This window comes from Zerene cesonia, chromosome 7 (assembly GCF_012273895.1).
Source record: "Zerene cesonia ecotype Mississippi chromosome 7, Zerene_cesonia_1.1, whole genome shotgun sequence".
Taxonomy (NCBI): Eukaryota; Metazoa; Arthropoda; class Insecta; order Lepidoptera; family Pieridae; genus Zerene; species Zerene cesonia.
Genome location: NC_052108.1, coordinates 6974782 through 6997490, shown reverse-complemented (window position 1 = coordinate 6997490; position 22709 = coordinate 6974782). Strand labels below are relative to the sequence as shown.

Sequence of the window (22709 nt, the reverse complement as noted above, 5' to 3'; positions counted from 1 at the left end):
AATTTGCTACGTAGATAGCTGGACAACTGGAATAATAGGCAACTTTTTATCCCGATATTCCTACGAGATACAGACTCACGCGGGTGAAACCGCGGGCCGCAGCTAGTACCTTATAAACAAATCATGATTAAAGATTTCAATACTCCTTATTTATTCACCTAGTTCTAGTACCCGCAATGCTCGTGCATAAGATGCCTAACTTCGGCGATTGACACTGTCTACCTCACTGGAATCAGTATGACTGTCTGGTGTTGACTAGATTGTCATAATACATCGTAATATATTTCCGACGAATTATATATTTTTATTAACAAAGGCTGCACATCCATCGTTATGACACAGCTAAAAATGACTAAAGAAGAAACATGTAAGTTTGTGGAGCTATACAAAATAAACGATTGTTTGTGGAATGTTAAAAACAAACACTATAGAAACAAAGAAGCACGTTCCACTGCATTACAAAATATTGTGGATGGAATGCAATTGCCTGGATTTAATATTAAAGATGTACAAGCTAAAATAAAATGTTTAAGATCAACTTATTATTTAGAACTAGACAAAATTGAGAAAAGTAAAAAACATGACGGTGAAAATATTTACTTGCCCAAAATGGAATGGTTTAATGAGATGCATTCTTTTATATACGATGTTACCCTGAAAAGAAAAGTACATGTAAGTTTCAAGTATAAACAGTATCTAGGCGCAATCCAGCGCATGAAACTTATTCCAGTATGCTGGATTATGCTTAAAAATAATAATAGTTAATCCAGCTGCCAGCAAGATGAACTACCGCCAGTGCCTGCTTCAAAATATGTGTAGTTTGCACATCATATAGTTCAGTTTAATTAATATTATGTTAATAGACAAAAATATAAATTTATACTTGTTAATATTTCATTGTCTGATAACTTACTAATATAAATATAGTACAATTTGAAATGAAAATCGAATTAAATAGGTTTATCAATTTTATCATTTTTTTTAATGAACCGGCGTATTCATACGCAAGTTCTGTAGTACAATTTTAATAAAGCGCTTAATATAAACTTACATTTAATTAACAGGGCTCGGATGTGTTCTCATCTTCTCCTAAGAAAAAAGTTCGAAAAAGGCACGAGTCTCCAATAAAAATAAAAAATGAGAAAGAGCAAGATTCAAAGGTAAATCAAGATGACGACGAATTTGAATCATTTGGCAAAATGGCGGCAAAATCTTTACGCAAATTGGAGCATCCACAACAATCAATTGCTCTCAAACTTATGTCGGATGTGTTGTACCATGCGAAAATGGGGCGCTTAAATGAAACAAGTACAGTCGTATGCAAAGTGCCTCGAAAAATTATTTCGATCGTCAAAGATGGGTCTATTTCAGACAGTCTTCCCAACCCAAATGGATGAATATTAAAATAAGAATCGGACGATTCTGATTATGAATTGATTACCGGCGACAAAAACATTCTATCCAGGCATAAAATAATATAAGATGTATAATAAAACAAGTTGAAATACATTTACATAAATTTAATTCTTATAACTATTATATCATCTTTGGCAATTTAAGCCAGCATTCCACACTGATAAAACTGGCAAAATGTATTGTTTACGTAACGAATAAATAACAATTTTCTTAATTATTTCCTTTCCTATTGCCACTTTGGTAGGTTTAATTTTTCTTTGGCTCTTAAAATTTGTATAACTGGCAAGAATTGATACAATGCCTACAAGTAAACCCTAACCATGTTAATTCAAATAATTAAATTTAAAACAATACCTCATAAATTAACACGCTACAAACAATAATAGGTTCATTTATTTATCAAGGTAGAGGTAGGAAAATTCAGAGACTTCTGAAATTTCAATAAAATGTTTGTTGGATCGTTACCGGTATCATCATTACTGATACAATAACAACCTTCGTAATTTACTTATTGCCATGATATATGATATATATTGCAATATATTCGGTATCTAAAATTAACAAACAGACAATTACACCAAATGTAATATTTTTTCTTAAATTAGGCAATGCATTTATAATTACTTTATTATTATCTAATAAATTATTCGATATTCTTAATTACAATTAGTTTATGCTGGATACCAAAGCACACTCATGCAAACAATTAACAAATTTTACAATAAAATAAATGATATGTTGAATATTTTTATCAGTATAAAATAATTACTAGGCATCTACTTAAAAATATTTTACGGCATTTTTCATAAAACTTTGGAATTATCAGGTATAATTCCACTGCACTGGTACAAATAGCGCCAATTATTCAAAAGTAATCAAAGTGCCTCGCCATCGTTCCATAACTTTCTTTAACTCAAAATTATTACGTCACACCTTACAACATTTATTAAAAAAGCGTATGTTTAGTTCATACATATTCCATACACAAATACATCCATAAGATACTTTAAATTTGCAAAAATTGTTATACTCAACCTTGTATTATCTATTCGTTTTAACAAAGTATTACCCGATTGTTATTATTATTATTAGAAAATATAATTACATTAAATGACATTTTTTTTTCTCTTATTTATATCTTACTAATGTGAAAGTATGAAACATCATGTGTATAAAATTAGAAGCAGATTTTATCTTTATTTCATCAGATGTTTTTTCAGACGAATCATCTGTTAAATTTAAAATTCGCCCAGTTTTAGATATTAGTCACGAATTTCTTAAAAATGTAATAAAATATTGCCATATGTGAAACTCTTATCCCTTTTACCTAAACACTCCCCTTGTATGCTAGGTTACAAACTATCCTATCTCAAATTTATCATTAAATAATATTATTGATGGTTATTAGGTACCTATATAGAATTGCCAACTTGCTTGCAGGTGGAACATTCAAACTTATAGCTATATGTTGTTTGTTTGTATGCATTTGCAATCAACACATACATTATGTAGCAAGCTTCTTCACCTAGCTTATAAAATATCAGTAGGCTCTTATAAAGCCATAAGTTATCTTAAAGACCATGATTATCTAGTAATTAATATAATGTTATGGAATTAAGTTGTTAAATGTGATAACTTAGGAATAAAAAAAGTACAGTTGGCAACCCACGTGAATTTAAATTTGCTTAGCTTTTGAAATTTGCTCTGTTCCTACATATAATACAAAAACATAAATAATGGCACTGAATAAAAATAACAACAAAACAACAATTTTAAATATGTGTCAGTATATAATAAGTGGCATGAAAAATTTATTTATATTTCAGAATAATAAACTCAATATACAATAATTTAAATGGCACATCATTAATTGAAACACTATATTAACGAGTTACAAATACAATTTAAAATATGCATAATTAGCTACATAATTTACCTAAACTTTGGTGAAAGTAATAATTTAAAAGTATAAATAAAATTAAATAGTTTAGAAACTGTGCAATAGTTTATGAATTGTTCTACAATCATATTTTATTCTGGCAATTGAAAATTTTTTTTGGTTGGCTCTTGAAACATTCTGGTCACCAATATCATAATTATTATACAATCATTAAATTATATTCCATCAATATAAAATTGTAACAGAATCCAATCTTTAAAGAAATTATTGGAAAATATTCAATTATATTTTGTTACAACTAGATGCTATTTTGAATAGATTTTAAATATGTTAGTGATGTTTAGAAATAACTTATCAGAAATATTACCTGTTACCTATGATATAGGCATTCCTGATCTTATATTAACTGCGCTTTTTCTCATCAGTCAGGAGTTCTAAAATTTGCTCTGTAGTTTTATTTTCCTTCTTAAGTTTTTCCATTTGTTCTTTAGGCACAGTTCCTTCAAGTAGTATTTCGATATTAGTCTTGAGGCGATTGAAAGGCGTTAAAGCAAAATCTTTGCATGGTTTATGCCCCATGGCTTCAAGGGACTCCACAAGTAATTCATCAATCAAGCGTTTGTTGAAACCTGTTATAGAATAACCTATTACTATTTTATATACATATGTACAGATATTGAAGATGTAATTGTTAAGTTTGTAGTTTTTCTTTTCTATGGAACCCACACCAACATAGTTTTAAAACTATTTTACGAACAACTTAAGCCCTTTAAACAAATCCCCAAAGTTTGATTCTGAAACCACCACCAAAATTTGCAAATACAAAACATTTTAAAATTGTCAAGCCTTATCATGTCGAATTTTATTACCCTTCACCATCCAGCACCGAAAAAATAAACCACATGGTAAACAAACGTAACTCACATTACCCATTTCATTTGGGGGTTCAGCTGCGTCCTGGCTCAAGAATTATGTTGTCTAAATTAAATCTGTGTAGTTCAAGCCATGTAATGTAGTGCTGACTCACTCAAATTCAACCTAAGCACACATCAACACAAAAACACTCACACAATCGCAACCCATCAGGAATTTGGTGTCTATACTTTTGTGTATATTTAAATGATTTCAATGTATTGTATGTTGTGCATATAGATTGTTACAATACAATATATAATGTAATATTTCAATTTAATGAATGCTTTTAATGGTATTCACCCACTGACTGTTTAAAATAAATGTTTATTACTGATATTTGAAGTATGTGCCTTCAAAATTTTAAATACAATGGAAATTTATATGAAAATGTATACTATGATTCCTGTTATTGGCGCACACACAGGAAGCAGTTTTCACACTAACTCAAAGACAAATAGTGCAATCCATTTTGTGGAATAAATTAAAAAAATAGTAAATTTACGCACCTAGATATTTCAGTTTTTCTTTAGTCGCAATCATTGTTAGAAGAAGAGCTAGTAGAAACCTCATGCGAGTCAGCCTAGTGGCAGATTCCTCTTCTGATTCGCCCTTCTGTGATGACTTTGCACTTTTTTGATCTGTATTGCAATTTTTTGTGTGATCTGCTAAATCAGCCTTCAATTTAAAGAATTGTTTACATTTTTGACATCTATATGGGTTTTCTTTGCCATGAATGTTTCGCATGTGTGCTTTCATGTGTGGGAGTTGAGAAAAATTCAATGGACACATGGCACAGGCAAATGGCTTTTCACCTGTGTGCCGACGTATATGTAACATCAAGGCATTTGAGTGTGTAAATGGTCTCTTGCATATTCTACAAGTGTAAGGACGGGTTCCACTATGTGACCGACGATGAACAGTTAATTGCGTTGACTGTGTGAAACGTTGTCCACAATCAGGGCATTCATGCGGGCGATTCTTTTCATGCGTGCGCATATGCTCAGCTAAATGACCCTTCAAATATTTTTTACATATTTTACACTGTATCCTGTGTCCTGAATGACATATTTGGACATGACGTCTCACCGAGTTCATTCTAAGAAACTCTTTGCCACAATGTTGACACATGAAATCTTTCACTTTCAAATGTACTCTATAATGACTGGTGAGCCGGTTCCTACAGTCAAATCCCATTTCACAAACAATGCATAGATATTTTCCATCTACCAAATGCTGTTTCTCATGTTCAATAAGGGAATGTTGCTCATAATATTTCTCCTTGCAATAAATACACTTGAACATTTTTTCATTACGGCTATGACAAGCCAAATGGTGCTTTAAATTTGATTTAAGTAAAAATGCTTTATCACATATATTACACATAAAATGTATGTTCCAGTTTGGATGTTGTCTTTTAGCATGGGCTGCTAGATATATATGATTGCTGAAGTATTTGTTGCATTGGGAACAAGAATATGATGTCAGCTTATCATGAATGGAAAGGTGTCTTTTTATTGCAGGTTTAGTTTTAAATTTTTTATTGCAATGATCACATTGGAAAACTTTAAGAGGAGTTGATGTTTCACTATTGAGATCCTGGCCAGGCTCAACGTTAGCTTTACTTTTTTCACTACTATCACTCTGCCTATTATTTTGGTTATTTCCTTTTTGGTTACCTGCTTTCGATCTTTTTCTTACTTTTGTTTCATTATTATTTAGCCTTGTATTTTTGTACACTTCTTTTTTCGGTAATAAGTCACTGGCTTTAATCTGAAGTTCATTCTTTAGAAGCTCATTAAAGAGCTTTATACCAATCTTTGTTTTTTGTCTTATGCGGCCACTAGTAGTCAATAACTTTTTAAGGCTTGGTTTTTTATATTCATTGGATTTATTCTCCTCCTGTGTTGTATTCAATCTACATATAGTTACCTTTTTTTCCGGCTTTTTCTTTACTTTACCTCTTCGTTGTCTTTGTACAACTTCTTTTCCTGTCACATTTTGTACATTTGTTAAAGATTTTCTGGGCCTGCCAACCTTCCCCTTTGTGTTAATCTTTGTAGATGCAGCTTTAGTCGTATTAACTCTACTCTTAACATTAGCCATTATGAGAAACTAGCGTGTGTTATCACCCATTAGTAATTACATTATTTACGTTACCTGATAAAATGTGATAAGAATGCAGTAGCAAGCGAGAAACCCACCACCAGCGAAGAGAGTATAGCTTAAATTAGTATGTACACGTCTTTGTTGAAACGATGTTTAAACTAGATGTGCTCGCTGCGTACTTACATGCACTATTTTAGTTACTTCATAATCACCTCTAACTAAACCAATCGTTTACGTGCATAGATAACGATGTTCTGATGTGTGAAGGACAAAACTTTAGCCTCTTGTCTTAAATTTATGCAGCGATTACCTTATTTCATCTTCTTGCACTTATCTATTGTTTAAACCGTCTTGATATACATTTTAAACCTTGAGTTGTATTACGTCAATAAAACACGAATTAATCATGAGAATACACACTTACTGCAATATATTAAATTGTTATTTATTTATTATAACTCATTTTTTTACTGCATTCGTACAAGTTGATTAAATACTATATGTGTATGTATTACAAAAGTAAGCAACAACCACAAAACGTAATTGAAATGTCACTGAGCGATGAGTTCCTATGAAACGAAGACACAAATCGATTGTCGAATACGATTTATCGAGTGACGCGATTGTCGATGTAATGATTAAGCAAATTTAAAACATTAAATATAACAATGTATTTATTTATGACAAATGCACAAATATTTATGCAATAATTTAAAACTCAATACCTACATAACATTTTATGTCAAGTACTTTTAATGGACCTTCGATGACTAAATTTAGTACAACGAAGAGCGCACGTTAATATATTCTGCGCATAATCGCAAATTTAATTGATCCACGATGGAACCAATCGCAAATTCCGCGTTGTACTGTACTATTTTGTGATTGGTGAAAATTAAAGCGATATTTGATTAAATATATCGACATTACTCACTAACACCCCACCACATAAGTAGTGATTTTACTCTACCACGCCTAAAATTTACAAAATCAGAAACCACGGTCTATTTATAAAGTCGTAAGTCGTCAGTTGGTACATTAATGATACAGGAAAGTAGAAACTGATGAAACCGCTTTGACAGGGATTTATAATATCCAAATTTCTGGAATACCTTGGTAGTTTACTTCTTATACGGATGCATTTAATTACACCCGTAATAAATAAAATTTATTACGGGCTTAGTTTTAATTTTTATTGAGTCGTGTTGATAAATATTTAAATATGTTTTAAATTTTATTCAAGACCTAATGTAAGTATTGTTAAATTTGTTACTCAAAATAGTTTATGCAAAAACAGGCGTTGATGTCTTTAGCTCACAGGTCAGTTTTAGTACTATTAAAAAGACATCAACGATATTCGGCAAATTGCGGAAATATACAATTTAAACATAGCTGTAGTCGTTTAACTTTTTTATTTATTAGCCATTCTTGTGTACATACGTAGTAGGTAATACGTAATTATATTTAATTACCAAAGCAGTTGCTATAAAAAGAAAGTAGTTTTAGTAACCAGTACTTAAACCTAACCCAAGAACGGCTGAACGGACTTAAATGATTTTTATTTAGTTATACACAGATTGATTGATAGACTACCAACTTTAATTAACAAGACAGCATATATTCAGCATATAACATTAAAATAATTGTTAAAATTGTGAAAAAAAAAACTTAAAAATTTAATGTTTATTAGGCTGCTAATAAAAATTCCTTTAGACAATCTTTTTCATTACTAACACATATATTTGCACGTTGTTCTAATGAAGTCAAAAAACCCTATTTGCGATTGCGATTGCGATGTCGAACCCTAATGCGAAAAAGATGCACATCCTTGGTGCGCCGTGTGCAGGCCAGTCCCTATGAGATCATGCTCCGTATAGCAAGCCGGCTTGACTGTTGGTATGTAAACCACTCCTGCAAACTTTCTGCTTCCATTATAGCATTGTAGTAGTGGCTGACATAAACAATAAACAATAATTTATTTACCAAAAAAAAAAAACATCTAATAATCAAAATTATTATATTTTAGACACAATAACATAGTTTTGTAAGAATTAATTGTTAATAACAAAATAAGTCTGTGTTACTTGAATAAATGAACTAAATAAATTAAAAATAATACACACTATGTACTACAAAATTATTTGTATACCCAATACCCATTTGGTGGTCAGTGTGTAGGTCACCTCTATTTACACGGTCTGTCAAGAATAATGTAATTTTATGGCGTTGTTTATGCTGGCTGGAGATCTTTCAATTTAAAAAACGCATGGGTTATGACAATAGTTTCAAACAAAATCATTGTACGATTAATATAACTGAGGCCATTAAAAATGCCATATTAACCAGCTGACCATATAGGTAAGTTTTGCAAAACTAAATCCAAATTTTAGTACAAGTTATTCGTCATTAATAAAAAACATCGTGTTTTTTTTTTGTTACAAAGGCATTTCAAGGGAGCAATTCAGATTATTTTGGCTACGGATACAAATTTTCATTTCACAGTATCTAAGTGGGACCTAAACTATCTACCTAACATATACATTTTAAAGAAGTCTTTGGAGTCCTTTTACTATATTTTGTTAATAGGCTATATCTATGTGTACTTACAACCTGAGTTTTATTGAGATTAGTTCTATGAGCTTTAATTAAGTTCTTATTACGAATATAGAATAAAGAACATTTAACACAAATATTATAAATGTGAAAGTTTGTTTGTTTGGACGTTTGTCCGTTAATCACGTTCAAACTACTGAGCGAATTTTGATGAAATTTAGTATACAGACAGGGTATTGCTTATAGGACAGCTGACTTGGGTGATAGGATACTTTTTATCCCGATTAATTGCTTCTTTTGAATAAAACCAGAATCTTGATATCCAATCGGAGCCTAGAGCGTCTAGTTATATATATAGCTAACTAATTTTTTTTTCCACCATAAAATGTAAACATTAACTTTTCTTAAGAATATTGTTATACCTTATACTTAGTAAATTAATTGAATTCTTTTAGCCATCTCATTTTATTAGCGTCATTTACTCCATTGAATCTATCTTACTCATATGAACTTGCTTACGTACGTGTTTTTTTTTATTGGCAGGTATTACGGTACGTGTCATATAGAGACTTATCTAATAGTGAATTTTTTTTTTATAAAAATTGCCTGGCCACACATAAACGTCAGTCGAGTCTGCTATTTTGATGCTTTCCCCATTGTGAGCGAACAATGGCGGGCTGCACGGACGGGCCTGCGTAGGTGCTTGCGCAATTTTAACGACACTATTTCATTTCCTCGTGATCGTTTGATTGTGGATGTTAGTGCAAGCAGTTTAACCCTATTTAACTTTATAACCTTACCGTGACTCATACCTCATACCTAAAACATAAAAAACTAGTCTGTGGTATGTGTCATGCGAGCATGCGAAATAAAAGTTCCCGCACAGCTGATAATCTAGAGAGTGATTGATTTGAACAATTTTATATTTTTTTTATATGTATTTCCTGTCTAGAGAATCACCGCTATATTATCTGTGACATTATCGTCACTTCATATCAAATCCTTTACTTTTTTTTTCTGCCAGAAAATAATAATTAATAAATAATTAACATATTTAATACCCTTTAGTACTAAAAAATATATCGATTTATAAGTAAAGTGAAGTAAGATAAAGACAATTAAATTGTTTGTAGACAAAATCCAATTCTGAAGTTATACATAGATTGATAGACTACCAAATTAAATTAAAAATAATTATTTAATGCAAAATAAGTATCCCTTCCCTATAGAAGAGAGAATTTATCGTATGTACTTTCTTCTTAGAAAAGAAGAAAGTGCATACGCCGAACGTAGAGAGTGTAGAGAGCATTTGGCAATTAGAGCATTTTATATTTTTAAAATAGTAACAAATAAATAAAAAACGCACGTTTTTTTTTGCTTCACCGGCATCTTCTGGGTTATACAGCATGAAATAATAATAAAATATATTAAATATATAATAAGTACAGAAAACACTGTAAAGAATAAAGCCTATCTTAGAAGTTAATAATTTTTATATAGTAAAGTCTCGAGTTTTTGAGTAAATCTGTAATAAAAAAAACACTAAATCAAATTTCCTCTTGTTACCTATTGCCACAAATAATATACTATTACTAATTTTTATGAAACCAAAATTACAGTTGAAACCAAATTGGATGCAATTTTATAAAAAAACGAAAATGAAATGAATCACATTAAATCTGGTGTTTTTTTTTTATTTAAAACAGTACTACACCTATGTATGTGGGAGTCGAGCACGCTTCGGTACTAATTGGGCCAGCTCGCACCGAGAAAGTACCACACCCCTACAGAAAACCGGCATGAAAATATAGTGGCATACCACTCTGTTTCGTACGGTGAGTGGGTGAGCCGGAGGCCTATTTCCTTTTCCTCACCCGTCCCATTCCATTCCTTCTTTCCAATCGTCAATCCTTTAATTTTCCCTTACCCCTTAAATGCGGGCAGCGCATCCGTAGAGGCAATTCGACCTCAATTGCCCGCTATGTAATGTATATGTAACATATAAAGTAGTACCTACTTTACTACTAGAGCTGGTAACGACTACAAAACCAAAAATGCCTACTGCTTACATCAATAAACCTAATTTATTAAAAATAAATAAGTATGTATGTGCACAATTTTAAGGTCATTATAACCGTATGTCTAATGTTCTATACTTTACATTGTGTCTATAGGACAATGTGATTGGGTAATGTTTAAACTGTTTTGCAATGTACTGGTTACCATACATTTTATTGTAATATTTTTATTATGTAGATAGCATCTGTTTGTAACGTTATTACGAAATTTCTGTACGACATCATCGTGGATTGCTATTTTAGACATGCTGATGTTTCCTTTGAACACTAATTGTAGTCAAAACATACTACAAATGATCTGATGTTGTGGGGGAAGGGGATTATAATCCCTGTGATTATAATAAAGGTAAGTCTCAAATTATATATGCCAATGTGCATATATAATTTGAAGAATAATGGATGGAAAAATTTTATGGAATGGATTTTTAAGAGATTTGTGACATACCTAATAGAAATATAATTTTTAATTTTATTCAATCACTGATACATTTTCCGGGATAAATACATCTGCATTATTATTCGTACACAAATTGTTAGGCAGTCATTTTTATACCAGACATACGAATAAAATATATAATCGAGAATAGTTCCCAAGAGGCTGGACTCTATGTGCTATGCGTTACCAACCATGTTCTAGACATCAACGAGATATACTCTATCGTGGTGAACATTAATATTTATTTGGACAATTTTCGAAGTTCTGTATCTTGTACTTTTCATAAATTATAACTTTTTAAACCCAATTAAACGCAAATAAATTGCTTAAATAGCTCAGGTATCCAATTCCAAGTCCATTAATTATTTATTTCGTAAAAATTTAAGAAAAGTTCCTAAAACATCTCAATTACCTAAGCATAATCATAACATTTAAAAACGTAAACGAATCGTGTAATTTGTAGATATTTTTTTTATAAAACATAATAAGAATGAGGGGCGATAACATCTAACTTTCATATTTAATATATCACAATTATAATCTACACACGATATCAAAGAACATACACTTAGATAAGACGATAGGCCTTTGTACACACTCATAGAGAACGTTGAACCAAGCTGTTTCCATACAAACGAAATTTTACGCGTCGACCTAATTTTTCTTCATAATAACGTTACAGTCTAGTTGGAGCGGATGAGATTGTCGTCGAGATGTCGCCTTGCATGGTTTGTTTGATTTGAAAAGTACTTAATACAATAAAAAAAAGTTTTCTAATCTGCGACACTTCATACAAGTCTCCTTCAATTGAGAGTAAGTATATCTTATACTTTTAAACGAGCAATTCTTGTATATATATAATTGGAATCTCGGAATCGGCTCCAACGATTTTCATGAAATTTAGAAATGATCTAGCTAGGAATTTTTTTTAGAAAATGTCATATTCGTGTTTTTTTTTCCTGACATCTATTGGTGAATAATAATACTATTTTGCTTCGTAGTTAGCTGGACAACTGAAATAACACATAGGCACTTTTTATACCGATATTCCTACGGGATACGGACTTACGCGGTTTCAACCGCGGGTCACAGCTAGTACTTTATTTGTGACGTACAATTCTGAGAGACCTGCAAGATATTATATCAAACATGCATATTTGTTCGAAATGTTTTTTTTTGTTGAATTCATTTTAAGGTCTATGAAATAAAAGCACTTCTACCTGAGTATAGTTAATACGATCATAATATAAATGCGAATAGAATAAAAACTATTTATATCTACTTATAACATATTCCGTTATATTTCAGACACTTAGTTATTCATATTTACTCATAAGATATTTCAGTTAGGTCTATATAATATTTATTATATGAGACCAAACTAAATAATATTTTACCTGTGGTTAATTTTTTAAAAATTAATTGAGTTTCTATTTACAGCAGATTGATAATTATATTATATAAATATACCTGGGATAAGATTACTTTGATGTTAACAAAACTAACTGGTTCTATAACTTCTAACATAATATTCTAAATAGTTATATCATAATTCTAATGATATCTTAGTACACACGTACTAATTTGTTCAAATTACAACGTAAACAGTGTTAAATACGTAAATAGTAATGTTACTATATTAGTACTGCTTAATAAGGCACTCAAAAGGGAAAACTTGCACATAATTTTCGCTCTAATAAGTCGTTGTCATGTCTAGGTAGATATATCACATTTAATATCTCGTAAGTAGTTCTTAGCTATGAGCCTAGCATAGTCTGAGTCCGAATTAACTTGGCTTTTCTATAAGCGGGGATTGTTTTCCATTCGCTGCACTTCTTATTGTCCCTTGACTTCCACAATTTATTCTTCGATTTAGTCTCGAAGTGGAAGGAAGTCGCCGTTACGCGCCAAATTTATACCATTGTTTTTTTCGTTGTATCTGGTACACTGGCACCTGTCCATTCAGCAAAAAGTTATATTTTCATGTCTATTATCTGTGAGAATGGTGAAATTTTGGTGGATGTTAATATTTATCGCTAGAACAGTTTTGACTAGTGACAATCATTTAGCCGATTTAGAACCAGAAAAAGGTATGTATTATGTATATTCAGTTTGAATTATAAGAGTAGATATATTTATTGCCAATTCCCAAAATATATGCAATATATACCATATTTGGGTGTTTCCTGAGAAATTTTATTTAATTATTTTAAAATTACGTGCTATTTTTTTCACAAGACATAAATGACACGAATAAATTACATAATTTTATTCGTTTGAAATACGTGGGAACATATTATAGCTACCCAAGCACAGACCCAAGTATCTCTCGAAGGTGAAATAGAGGACCGTTACAAATAAAATTAGTTAAATAGATGAAGTTCACATAAAAAGTCTCACGCAACAATAGGTTTCGCACGCTTTTCTTTTTTCGTAAATTTTTTATGGAATTGAGTTATTCTTTTTGTAGGAGTATGTGGCAATAAACAAATTAGAAAAACTAAGTACATTTATTTTATCATGCAAACCACATCTTAACTCTCTTTTTCACGCTCCTACCCACAAAACAATGGAAGTAAAAAGAAATTATGGGCCGTTTTAGAATTGCGCATTTACTTTCATTTAGTCATCTGTTATTTTTGAAAACTAGGAAAGTATTTCTATTGGTTAAATTTCCACCGCAATACTTTTAATTTAATTGTTAACAGCAAAGTTTATTTGTAAAATGCTCTCTGTGCTTGAAATATATGGTTATACCAGCTTTCCACCTGTGGAAATTTCGGCATAGAAACCATCTTATGTCCATTCTCGGGTGTCAAACTATTTCTGTATCAAATTTTATCGCTATAGTAATTTCTGAAATAAGGGCATTCAAGTGTCTAATGTGATGTGCACTGAAAATCAGTGCATTAGGTATATTTTGAATGCATAATTCCATATTTATAGTTATATTAAGGTCTGTTTCTATTTGGTCTATTTAGTCTTTTTTGTAGATATATAAATTTGTATTTGTGTCTCTTACCTGTCGTCTTTTCCGCTGCATGAGGTTTGAAATCACAACGATTCTAAAGAAGTTTCACTTCAATAAAATAAATAAAATCGATCAAGTGTGTGTCGGACTTGCGAACCTAACAAAAATCATCCAATTTATGACCGTGCCAACGGTTATTTAACCTTGATTTTTTATTATTTGTTGTTATAGCGGCAATACATACACTATATCATCAATCAATTTTCGGATGATATAACACATTATATCATCCGAAAATTTCAACAATTTATGTATGTTTGTATTATAAAATGTCAACTATTTATATCTGGAAGACGACGACGCTTCGGCACGAATTGTACCAGCTTACACCGGGGAAGTACCATACCCCACAGAAAACCACCACATCCCCCATAGAAATAGTGCCATACTACTGTGTCTCGTACGGTGAGCGGGGGAGCCGGTGGCCCGTTACCTTTTCCTCATCCGATCCGTCCCAGTCCATTCCATTTTACCAATCGTCAATCCTTTTCTTTTGCTTTACCCCTTAAGAGCGGGCGGCGAATCCGCAGAAGCACTAAATCTGCGAATGTTCATGTGCGGTGATAATCGCTTACCATCAGGAGAACCACCAGCTGAGTTATCCGCTATGACATAAAAAAGAACTATTAATCACAGTTCATGAGATACACGATGATAGACAGACAGACAGATACACAGACAGAAGTCTTAGTTGGTAATAGTCTCGTTGTACCCTAAGGGTACGCAACCGTAAAAAGGTTCACTGTCGGTATCAGCGAACGAGACTGTAAAAGAACCCAACAAGGATTTAAAATACAAATAGACTAATCAGCATAATTCTTGCCCTCGACTATTGGTAGATAAGCATATCCGATTCTGCTTTAGTGAAACGACTACTTATATGTTACAGGTTCCAGATTTTTACCCCTGTTTGACAGGCGGTATGATGACAGAGCTCCACCCATTGGTCATCTTCCGCCCTTAACTTCAGTTCCAGTAGCAGGTGAAAGATGTTCATCCAGGCTCGAAACAGCGCTCGAGCAGTTGAAGCGACGGAAGAGAAATCAATCCAAAAGCTTGGATACTCCCTTGGTAATTGTGTTGTATACTGCAGATCGGTATTTTGATAATTTGATAAAGATAATTATACCCATTGTATGTTATGCCACGAGCTTTTGTCTTTTGAGTGCTTCAGGAACGCCAATGTGGCTTGATCGTGCCTATCGCAAAATTTTCTGCCTACATTGAACCAAATACATATATTTATTAAACTTAGTAGTTACATGTTTCATTATTTAATTCAGTTTGATGCTATAATCAAACCCATATTTACTAGAAGTTAGCACTGTTGCTTGCTGAAATTTGTCATAAAATAAGTCTCATTGCTTTACAGAGTCAAAGTATAGATCTCAATGGCTACAGTTTATCTCAGACAATGAGAAGCGCCCCTATCGACATGATCGTCACTAGGATGCGAGTAAGGCTGCCCCAAAACACCAATTGGGTTCGAGTGGAAAAATGCTTCTTCGACCCTCGTAATATATCTCTTGATACAATGCTGTTGTTCCATGACATAACTATATCCGGAAACGTGGATTTGTACGATGTGAATGAACTGGACCGTGCAGTGCCTTCTTCTCAACGACTGAGGAGAAACTATGACGATGTTCCCTATTATACAGAAACAAACAGACACCGCGGTAATAATGGTTGTAATATGATACTTAGACTGCGCAAAGCCGGCATAGGTTTCCACACCCGTCCTTTACATCAACAGCCAGGAAAATTTAACGTCAAAACTGATTCAGAATTCGTGGAACCAGGTTTTATCAGTGTTTACGCTTACGGTTGTGAGAAGTATGTAAATAGGAATTCGGTGAGAAACAAGGATAATTTACCGTTACGAAGGAGACGAAGATCTGATGAATTCACTTTTGATCCTCGATTGGACGAGCCTTATAAGGATCCTTATGATGAACTCGATAGCAAAGCTTCGGAGAACTACGATACTTTATATGAAGGTAGAAGCAATAGGATGAATTATGGCAGAAGTAAATTTTACAAGCCAGAGGTTGATTTAGATGATGCTGAAGACATTTCCAGAGAAATGGAGGACATTTTCACTAAAGGAATAAGAACACTTTTAACGACATACATGAAAAAGGAATTACAACCTGCTATTAAGGACACTCTTATGAGAAATATGGGTTATGTAATATCATATGGATGAGAAATAAATTGTTTATTGAATGTGTATATTTTACTGATAAATAAGAGGTAGAATATTTTTATATGTTTTCATAGCATAAAAAAATGGTTATTCTTGTTCTTATTCATCATTATTACTCAAGATTTGTTTCAGGGATTTCTAACATATGTGTCAAAGCAAAAAAATGAATAAGCAAACACATTTGAAAATGAGAAAACACATAATATATAAAAAAAAGCCAAATACTCACTTTTAATGATAGAATTGCCTTTCTTGTTCTTATACCGAGTATATGTATTGAAACTATTCTGGTGACCCTGATCATTTATAAGATAAACTCAAATTATTATTGTATTTGCGACTGATCATTGATAAGTGTACAAGGTTTGAATTAAATCTTGAATTATAACTATTTTAAATTGGGTCAAAAAACAAAATCGAATCTAAAGAAGTAAATTTCAAACAAACATACAGGTGAAGCTAATAAAAGCATGTTGAAAATGATATTAAGACTAGAGTTATTAAAAATAAATAAGGTGTTCCAGATTAATTGCAAATAATTTATGCAGACTAGAACATTTAAGTGAGCAATTTTTACAATGTTACCAATACTTAACTATCACAGATTTCTAAGCGATAACATAAAATATAGCAGTTTATTCTTGACTATCTAAAGTAACATTAATATACTATATTTTGACTCAAATTTAAATTAAATTGATAAATTCACATATTAAGTCAAATCAAATTCTATGCTTATAAACTTACACACAGAACAGGTTCTATAAAAAATACATAATAAAAATCTTCCATGATTATTGTTTCTCTTACAAAATAACACTAAATAAATTATAATTATCGTATACTTAAAATCATATGTTTTATTTCATCATAAACTGTGAAATGTAGGGCTGAAACTACTACAGCCTTCAATATGCTTGGTCCATAGCCCTTATAGAGTGCTAGAAAACCTTCCTCGCTTATTGTCAAGAAGATACAATGCACAGTACCCCTACAATACATTTGGCGGCCAAATGCTTTCCTGTGTTCCTGAAATCCCTGTATCTGCAGCCTTTTCTTTATAACATCAAAAGGATAGACAGCTGTTTTTGAAAAGAAACCAGCCATACTTCCGGCAAATGCATTAGCAATAATAGTTGTTTCTATGGTTGAGCTCATATTAGTACTTCTTTGGAAGAAAGCAATTTTATTTAGAATATTATCTGTAAACAATTTATACACAGCAAACTGAATACCTGCATATGGTGCTATTTGAGCTATAGTTGGTACCAACCCTTTGAACAGAGAGATCTGACCTTCATGTCGAATCATTGTAAATAATGCATCTGTAAAGCCTCTGTACGCTTTATTTGTTTTCTGCTCTGCTATTAACCTAGTTCGGACAGTATCAAATGGGTATGACGTAATTGTGGCAAATGTAGCAGCAATTGCACCGACCGAAAAATTTATCCAGTGTTTATTAGCGATATAAAACTGGGGATCAGTCTTTTGACACATCTGAGTCAGCTTTTCGTATACTGAAAATTGTACCACACCGAAGGATATGGATAGCATTTGTGCAGGGATGTGGCCACTCCATAACGTCGATATGCCTTCTTCCTTGATAATCGATGATACAGCTTGGAACACAGAACTATATTTTGATCCATTTCTAATCGGTTCTAATTGCAATTGGAACCTTATTTTCAGGACATCTAGAGGTTGCGCTATTGCTCTCGTTACTGCGCCTGATACTGCTCCGGCAAAAGCACTTTGTGTTACGGATACTTCTGGTTTTGAATTCTGCGCATAATGCACCATAATTGTGCAAATATTAATTAAATGGACACACTTATTTTATATTGCCGCCGTACTATAACATGACCATATCTGATTTGACGTTAACTATCAGGTGATAGCCGTCAAAACTCAAATGTCAGACTCTGGCATATAATCAGTACAGTCTACATAGTATATAGTATAAAACAAAATTTGATGGGATTTTTTATAATATTTAAAGCGGTTCATGAGGAAGTTTAATGTGTATAATAAGGTAGAAAAAAGGGAGGGGGAAGGGGTTTTACTCTGAATTAAAGGCGTGAGAAGCCGCGGGTTGAAGCTAGTTTGTAATTACTAAGTGTAATTAAAAATATTTTTGACTTAATTTGTAAAAAGATGCATTTTTGGTCACAGTGTGGTACTGCCATCGTTTAAATTGGTTTCAAGTCAGTACAGTAATGTCGCGTCAGTACTGACTTTAATATGCTCGCTTCGTAGGTGGTGGTGGAAAAAATCCTTGCGTTTTAATACTGTGTTTTAATAATTGAAGATACCCAAAGTTAAATCACATGGCACCGCACTTTCCATATCGTGTCTATCGTATATAAGTGTATAATCTATAATGTCTATCCTTCCCGTAGCGCCGGAGCCAAAAGCGCTTTTACCACACATTACGAACTAGTTACTCACTTGACTAAATCCAGTTTCCAAATTAAGAAGCAAATATAGAAATTAGTGACTTTCAATAACACGGCCCGTGCCCTAAATTTATTTAGCAAAAACTCGTCACAATGGCAGAGACTATAATGGCAGAGACTAACATAGAAATATTTGACAATTATTGAAATATGTCAATTGTCACTGCCGATGTTTAATGTTTTTTGTTATTTGTTAATTGCGACCATTTATTTTCAATATTGTTACTATCAATCGACCTTTTGGTGTCTGTACTCGTATATGATTTATTGATTTCGTTTTAATATAGATCTGTATAAAAACACAATTCAAAATGTCGTCACCCCTGGAAAATCTGGAAACCCAGCTTGAAATGTTCATTGAAAATGTTCGACAAATACGTATAATTGTTAGTGATTTTCAACCACAGGGACAAAGTGTTCTAAATCAGAAAATGTAAGTATAGTTTCGCATGTTATGAAAATAATTTAATACATAGTGTCTAAAATGTCTACTTAACTCTATTCAAAGTCGGATTAGTATTAGTATCTATACTGATATTATAAAGCTAGTATTGTATAGTTTGTTTGTTTAAACGCACTGATCTCAAGAACTACTGGTCCGTTTTGAAAAATTCTTTCAGTTTGTTTGAGTGGGGGAGCCGGAGGCCTATTTTCTTCTCCTCACCCTTCCCAGTTTATTCCTTCTTTCCAGTGTTCAATCCTTTCCTTATCCCTTATCCCTTAATAGCAGGCTCATTCTCAGAGGTCTGAGCCTCTAGGAATGTTCATTCAAAACTGTAAAAAAAATTCAAATTGGATCAATAGTTTATAATATTAGTATAGATATTAACAGACTGCAAATTAAAAAAAGAATATGTGAGCAGTTGGTCTCAGTTTCCCTTTAGAAAAAGCTAAGTGCCCTAAAAATTTGTTTTACTCTTTGGGTGGGTAGAATAGGGTCTTCATAGGAAAATTCAGTATTCCATGGTGCTATGTACCAAGTATAGCAAGCTTGTATAATATAATTTTAGTTTAGCCCAAACCGGCCGGTCTTCTGTGGGGGTGTGGTACTTCCCCGGTGCGAGCTGGCCCAATTTGTGCCGAAGCATGTTCGACTACCAGTTAATTGCTAGTACAATATATCAATTCTTTTATTACTTGTTAAGCAAAGTTTATTTAAGGTTGTATGCTATTTTACAGTCAGTCTTTAGTGACAGGCTTACAAGAAGTGGATAAATTGAAGTCACAAGTTCATGACATACATGTGCCAACGGAAGTATTTGAGTAAGTATTAGTTAGTCCCATTTTTATGTTCACATCTATTATAAAGTATATTATTAAAATTAATAGTTTCATTGCAATAAGTTAATCATGAACATAATTAATAGTCATTAATTTTTACAGTTACATTGATCAAGGTCGCAACCCGCAGTTATACACAAAGGATTGTATAGATAAAGCCTTGGCTAAAAATGAGGAGGTGAAAGGAAAGATTGATTCTTACAAACGCTTCAAGAGCCATCTATTATCAGAGCTTTCAAAAACCTTCCCCAATGAAATCACTAAATATAAAGCAATGAGAGGCGGAGAGTGACTTATAAAAACATCACTAAGCACGTATTCAAAATAGATGTAATTTATGTTTAAGTAATATAGTTGTGTCAATAAAAAACAAACCTCAAAATTATTTTGTTTTATTAATTTAAGCATTTGATTTTAAATGAAAACAAGTTAAATAAATAGGAAAGAAAAAGATTACATTATGAAAATGAAAATATTTTAGATAAAGAGTTTTAAAACACTTTTATAAAATAAAAGTAGTTTCACTTACACTGATAAATTGGAAATGATTGATTAGAATAGTTAAAAAATTTAGAATACATAATTCAAATGCCCTTGTTATGTTAACATAGAAATAACAAAAATAAACTTTTAAAATACGTATTTCGTCTATACTAAAATAATTTTCATGACAAAATTTACTCAATTAATTCAGGGCATGTTCATGACATAAAATTCATTCATTTTATTATTATAATATTTGATTCACACTATTTACAAATACAATATTATTTAAAATTTATATGAATAGATTTACTTTACAGCAGTTTTAAATTTATTAGTGTATTTTTTCAAATGAAAGAAATTCAAGCGCGGGAGTTTCTTCTGACGTAGTTTTTGATTTCGGGGGAAGTTCCGTTGTAGTGTTGCCAACTTCATCTCCTTTTTCACCCGAAATATCGTCTAAATTACTGATCTCCACCGTTTCGGCGTCGCTATCATACATTTGTGCATCACATACATGTTCGACGTTGCTAGATGTATCCCACATTTGATAAAATTCATCTTTGACTGGTTCAACGAGTTGTAATTTACTTGTAATATACACATAATTCCAGTGATCGAAAGAGCGGTCGTTGCCCCAGTTTAATGTACCTGTCATGAGAATCCTATCGTCGACCAAACAAAATTTGTGTTGCATCGTATATAAAGGGTCATTAGCTTTGCATCTGATCTCGGCACCTAAAAAAATAAGATCAATAGCATTTACATTATTATCGTACGCCACTAGGAAGGTGAAAAATTGCAAGATAAATATCTTATTAAATGTAACAAAAACAACTTTAATAAGTTGTTTTTGTTAGCATAATTGCTAACCTACGAGTAAGATATGAAAGAAAATCCTATCACAATAATGTATAAGACTTTATCTATAGTATTCTAATGTTTGTCGCATATCCTGTGAATAGTAATAACAAATATGAAATTAATAAATAAATAATTTGAGAAGAAAGCTTACCTGAATCTATAAGCTCTTTAATGAAAAATTCGGTGGATTCGTTATATCCTGTCCGGTCCATGATTATTCGTACTTTGATGTTCTTCTCTTTCATAAGCTTTACCAAACGACCCTGTATAACTGGATTATGTATACCGGGCATGCAAACGTTAACGCTTTCTTTTGCTGACTCTATAAAGCTCAATAGTTTGTCAAAGTAATTGTAGGCATTAAACTGAAGTTTACAGAACACCATAACATCATTAACCTCTCCTTTGCGGCTCTTGTAATAATATGCAGCTGCAGATACAACACATGTTATCGCTATCGCAGCAGCCGACGACAGAACACGTGAATTTATCCTCATTTTAGGTAATATCAAACATATATGTATTTTGTTTTGGGACGCACTAAGACCGGTCTGTAATTTTATACATAAAGATAAAATTAAGAGGTCAAAACGTGCTATCAACTGAGCAGTGTTTTTCGAACCACCCGCGTTTGTTTTTATAAGTTAAGTGTACACAGGAAATATTGAGTGTGATATCCAAAAACTTCGCAACAAAAAAATATGTGCAAAAAAAGTTAATTATCGAAATAATAAGTCATTAATGGAGAAATCTATTTTCATACAAGCTTCTTTAAATTTCTTTAATTTTTGTTATATTCAGTAACGTTAAAGCGGTCCATAGTTAGAGTGACCAATCACAATTCACAATACTATTCTCCCGTCGTTTACAGCCACAACTTATTAAAACGTTTGTTAATAATAAATCTTGATAAAATTATCAGTTTAATATCCTATTTAGCCAAAGTTATTGCATAGCTAAAGCGTGTAATAAAATAATATG

General features: G+C 32.1%; 6 protein-coding genes across 7 annotated transcripts; 3 read left to right on the top strand and 3 right to left on the bottom strand.

Moving 5' to 3' along the window:
- Positions 1-239: 239 nt before the first annotated feature.
- LOC119828170 lies at positions 240-2369 on the top strand. The gene is made up of 2 exons (XM_038350268.1): positions 240-672; positions 1065-2369. The coding sequence occupies exons 1-2, from the start codon at positions 334-336 to the stop codon at positions 1395-1397; spliced, it is 672 nt and encodes a 223-aa protein (XP_038206196.1). The 5' UTR covers positions 240-333; the 3' UTR covers positions 1398-2369.
- Positions 1506-7275, bottom strand: LOC119828169 (zinc finger protein 2-like). Of its 2 annotated transcripts, none has more exons than XM_038350267.1 (2): positions 4738-7275; positions 1506-3945 (listed from the first exon to the last, which is right to left on the bottom strand). In XM_038350267.1, exons 1-2 carry the CDS (start codon positions 6332-6334, stop codon positions 3719-3721), a joined length of 1824 nt encoding a protein of 607 aa, XP_038206195.1. In that variant the 5' UTR covers positions 6335-7275; the 3' UTR covers positions 1506-3718. The 2 variants fall into 2 exon arrangements, 1 of the variants encoding a protein (XP_038206195.1); XR_005287756.1 differs by having other exon boundaries at positions 3807-3945; positions 4241-7274.
- A 5907-nt stretch (positions 7276-13182) lies between these two features.
- On the top strand, positions 13183-16664 carry LOC119828344. Its single transcript, XM_038350471.1, has 3 exons — positions 13183-13494; positions 15325-15506; positions 15808-16664. Exons 1-3 carry the CDS (start codon positions 13407-13409, stop codon positions 16642-16644), a joined length of 1107 nt encoding a protein of 368 aa, XP_038206399.1. The 5' UTR covers positions 13183-13406; the 3' UTR covers positions 16645-16664.
- Positions 16665-17129: 465 nt separating this feature from the next.
- LOC119840918 (mitochondrial thiamine pyrophosphate carrier-like) lies at positions 17130-18571 on the bottom strand. The gene has a single exon (XM_038367698.1). It carries the CDS (start codon positions 18442-18444, stop codon positions 17479-17481), a length of 966 nt encoding a protein of 321 aa, XP_038223626.1. The 5' UTR covers positions 18445-18571; the 3' UTR covers positions 17130-17478.
- Positions 18572-19249: 678 nt separating this feature from the next.
- Positions 19250-20758, top strand: LOC119840921 (mediator of RNA polymerase II transcription subunit 10). Its single transcript, XM_038367700.1, has 3 exons — positions 19250-19533; positions 20280-20363; positions 20484-20758. The coding sequence occupies exons 1-3, from the start codon at positions 19412-19414 to the stop codon at positions 20671-20673; spliced, it is 396 nt and encodes a 131-aa protein (XP_038223628.1). The 5' UTR covers positions 19250-19411; the 3' UTR covers positions 20674-20758.
- A 98-nt stretch (positions 20759-20856) lies between these two features.
- LOC119840920 (mitochondrial cardiolipin hydrolase-like) lies at positions 20857-22661 on the bottom strand. The gene is made up of 2 exons (XM_038367699.1): positions 21880-22661; positions 20857-21602 (listed from the first exon to the last, which is right to left on the bottom strand). The coding sequence occupies exons 1-2, from the start codon at positions 22223-22225 to the stop codon at positions 21199-21201; spliced, it is 750 nt and encodes a 249-aa protein (XP_038223627.1). The 5' UTR covers positions 22226-22661; the 3' UTR covers positions 20857-21198.
- Between the last annotated feature and the right edge of the window lie 48 nt (positions 22662-22709).

Excerpts from the sequence above, each read along its gene's own strand:
- LOC119828170 (XM_038350268.1), top strand. The coding sequence starts at position 334 with ATGACACAGCTAAAAATGACTAAAGAAGAAACATGTAAGTTTGTGGAG. Across the intron at positions 673-1,064 it reads CCCTGAAAAGAAAAGTACAT|GGCTCGGATGTGTTCTCATC; the intron begins GTAAGTTTCAAG and ends TTTAATTAACAG.
- LOC119828169 (XM_038350267.1), bottom strand. The coding sequence starts at position 6,334 with ATGGCTAATGTTAAGAGTAGAGTTAATACGACTAAAGCTGCATCTACA. Across the intron at positions 3,946-4,737 it reads AGAAAAACTGAAATATCTAG|GTTTCAACAAACGCTTGATT; the intron begins GTGCGTAAATTT and ends ATTCTATAACAG.
- LOC119828344 (XM_038350471.1), top strand. The coding sequence starts at position 13,407 with ATGGTGAAATTTTGGTGGATGTTAATATTTATCGCTAGAACAGTTTTG. Across the intron at positions 13,495-15,324 it reads CGATTTAGAACCAGAAAAAG|GTTCCAGATTTTTACCCCTG; the intron begins GTATGTATTATG and ends TATATGTTACAG. Across the intron at positions 15,507-15,807 it reads AAAGCTTGGATACTCCCTTG|AGTCAAAGTATAGATCTCAA; the intron begins GTAATTGTGTTG and ends ATTGCTTTACAG.
- LOC119840918 (XM_038367698.1), bottom strand. The coding sequence starts at position 18,444 with ATGGTGCATTATGCGCAGAATTCAAAACCAGAAGTATCCGTAACACAA.
- LOC119840921 (XM_038367700.1), top strand. The coding sequence starts at position 19,412 with ATGTCGTCACCCCTGGAAAATCTGGAAACCCAGCTTGAAATGTTCATT. Across the intron at positions 19,534-20,279 it reads AGTGTTCTAAATCAGAAAAT|TCAGTCTTTAGTGACAGGCT; the intron begins GTAAGTATAGTT and ends GCTATTTTACAG. Across the intron at positions 20,364-20,483 it reads GTGCCAACGGAAGTATTTGA|TTACATTGATCAAGGTCGCA; the intron begins GTAAGTATTAGT and ends TAATTTTTACAG.
- LOC119840920 (XM_038367699.1), bottom strand. The coding sequence starts at position 22,225 with ATGAGGATAAATTCACGTGTTCTGTCGTCGGCTGCTGCGATAGCGATA. Across the intron at positions 21,603-21,879 it reads TAAAGAGCTTATAGATTCAG|GTGCCGAGATCAGATGCAAA; the intron begins GTAAGCTTTCTT and ends TTATTTTTTTAG.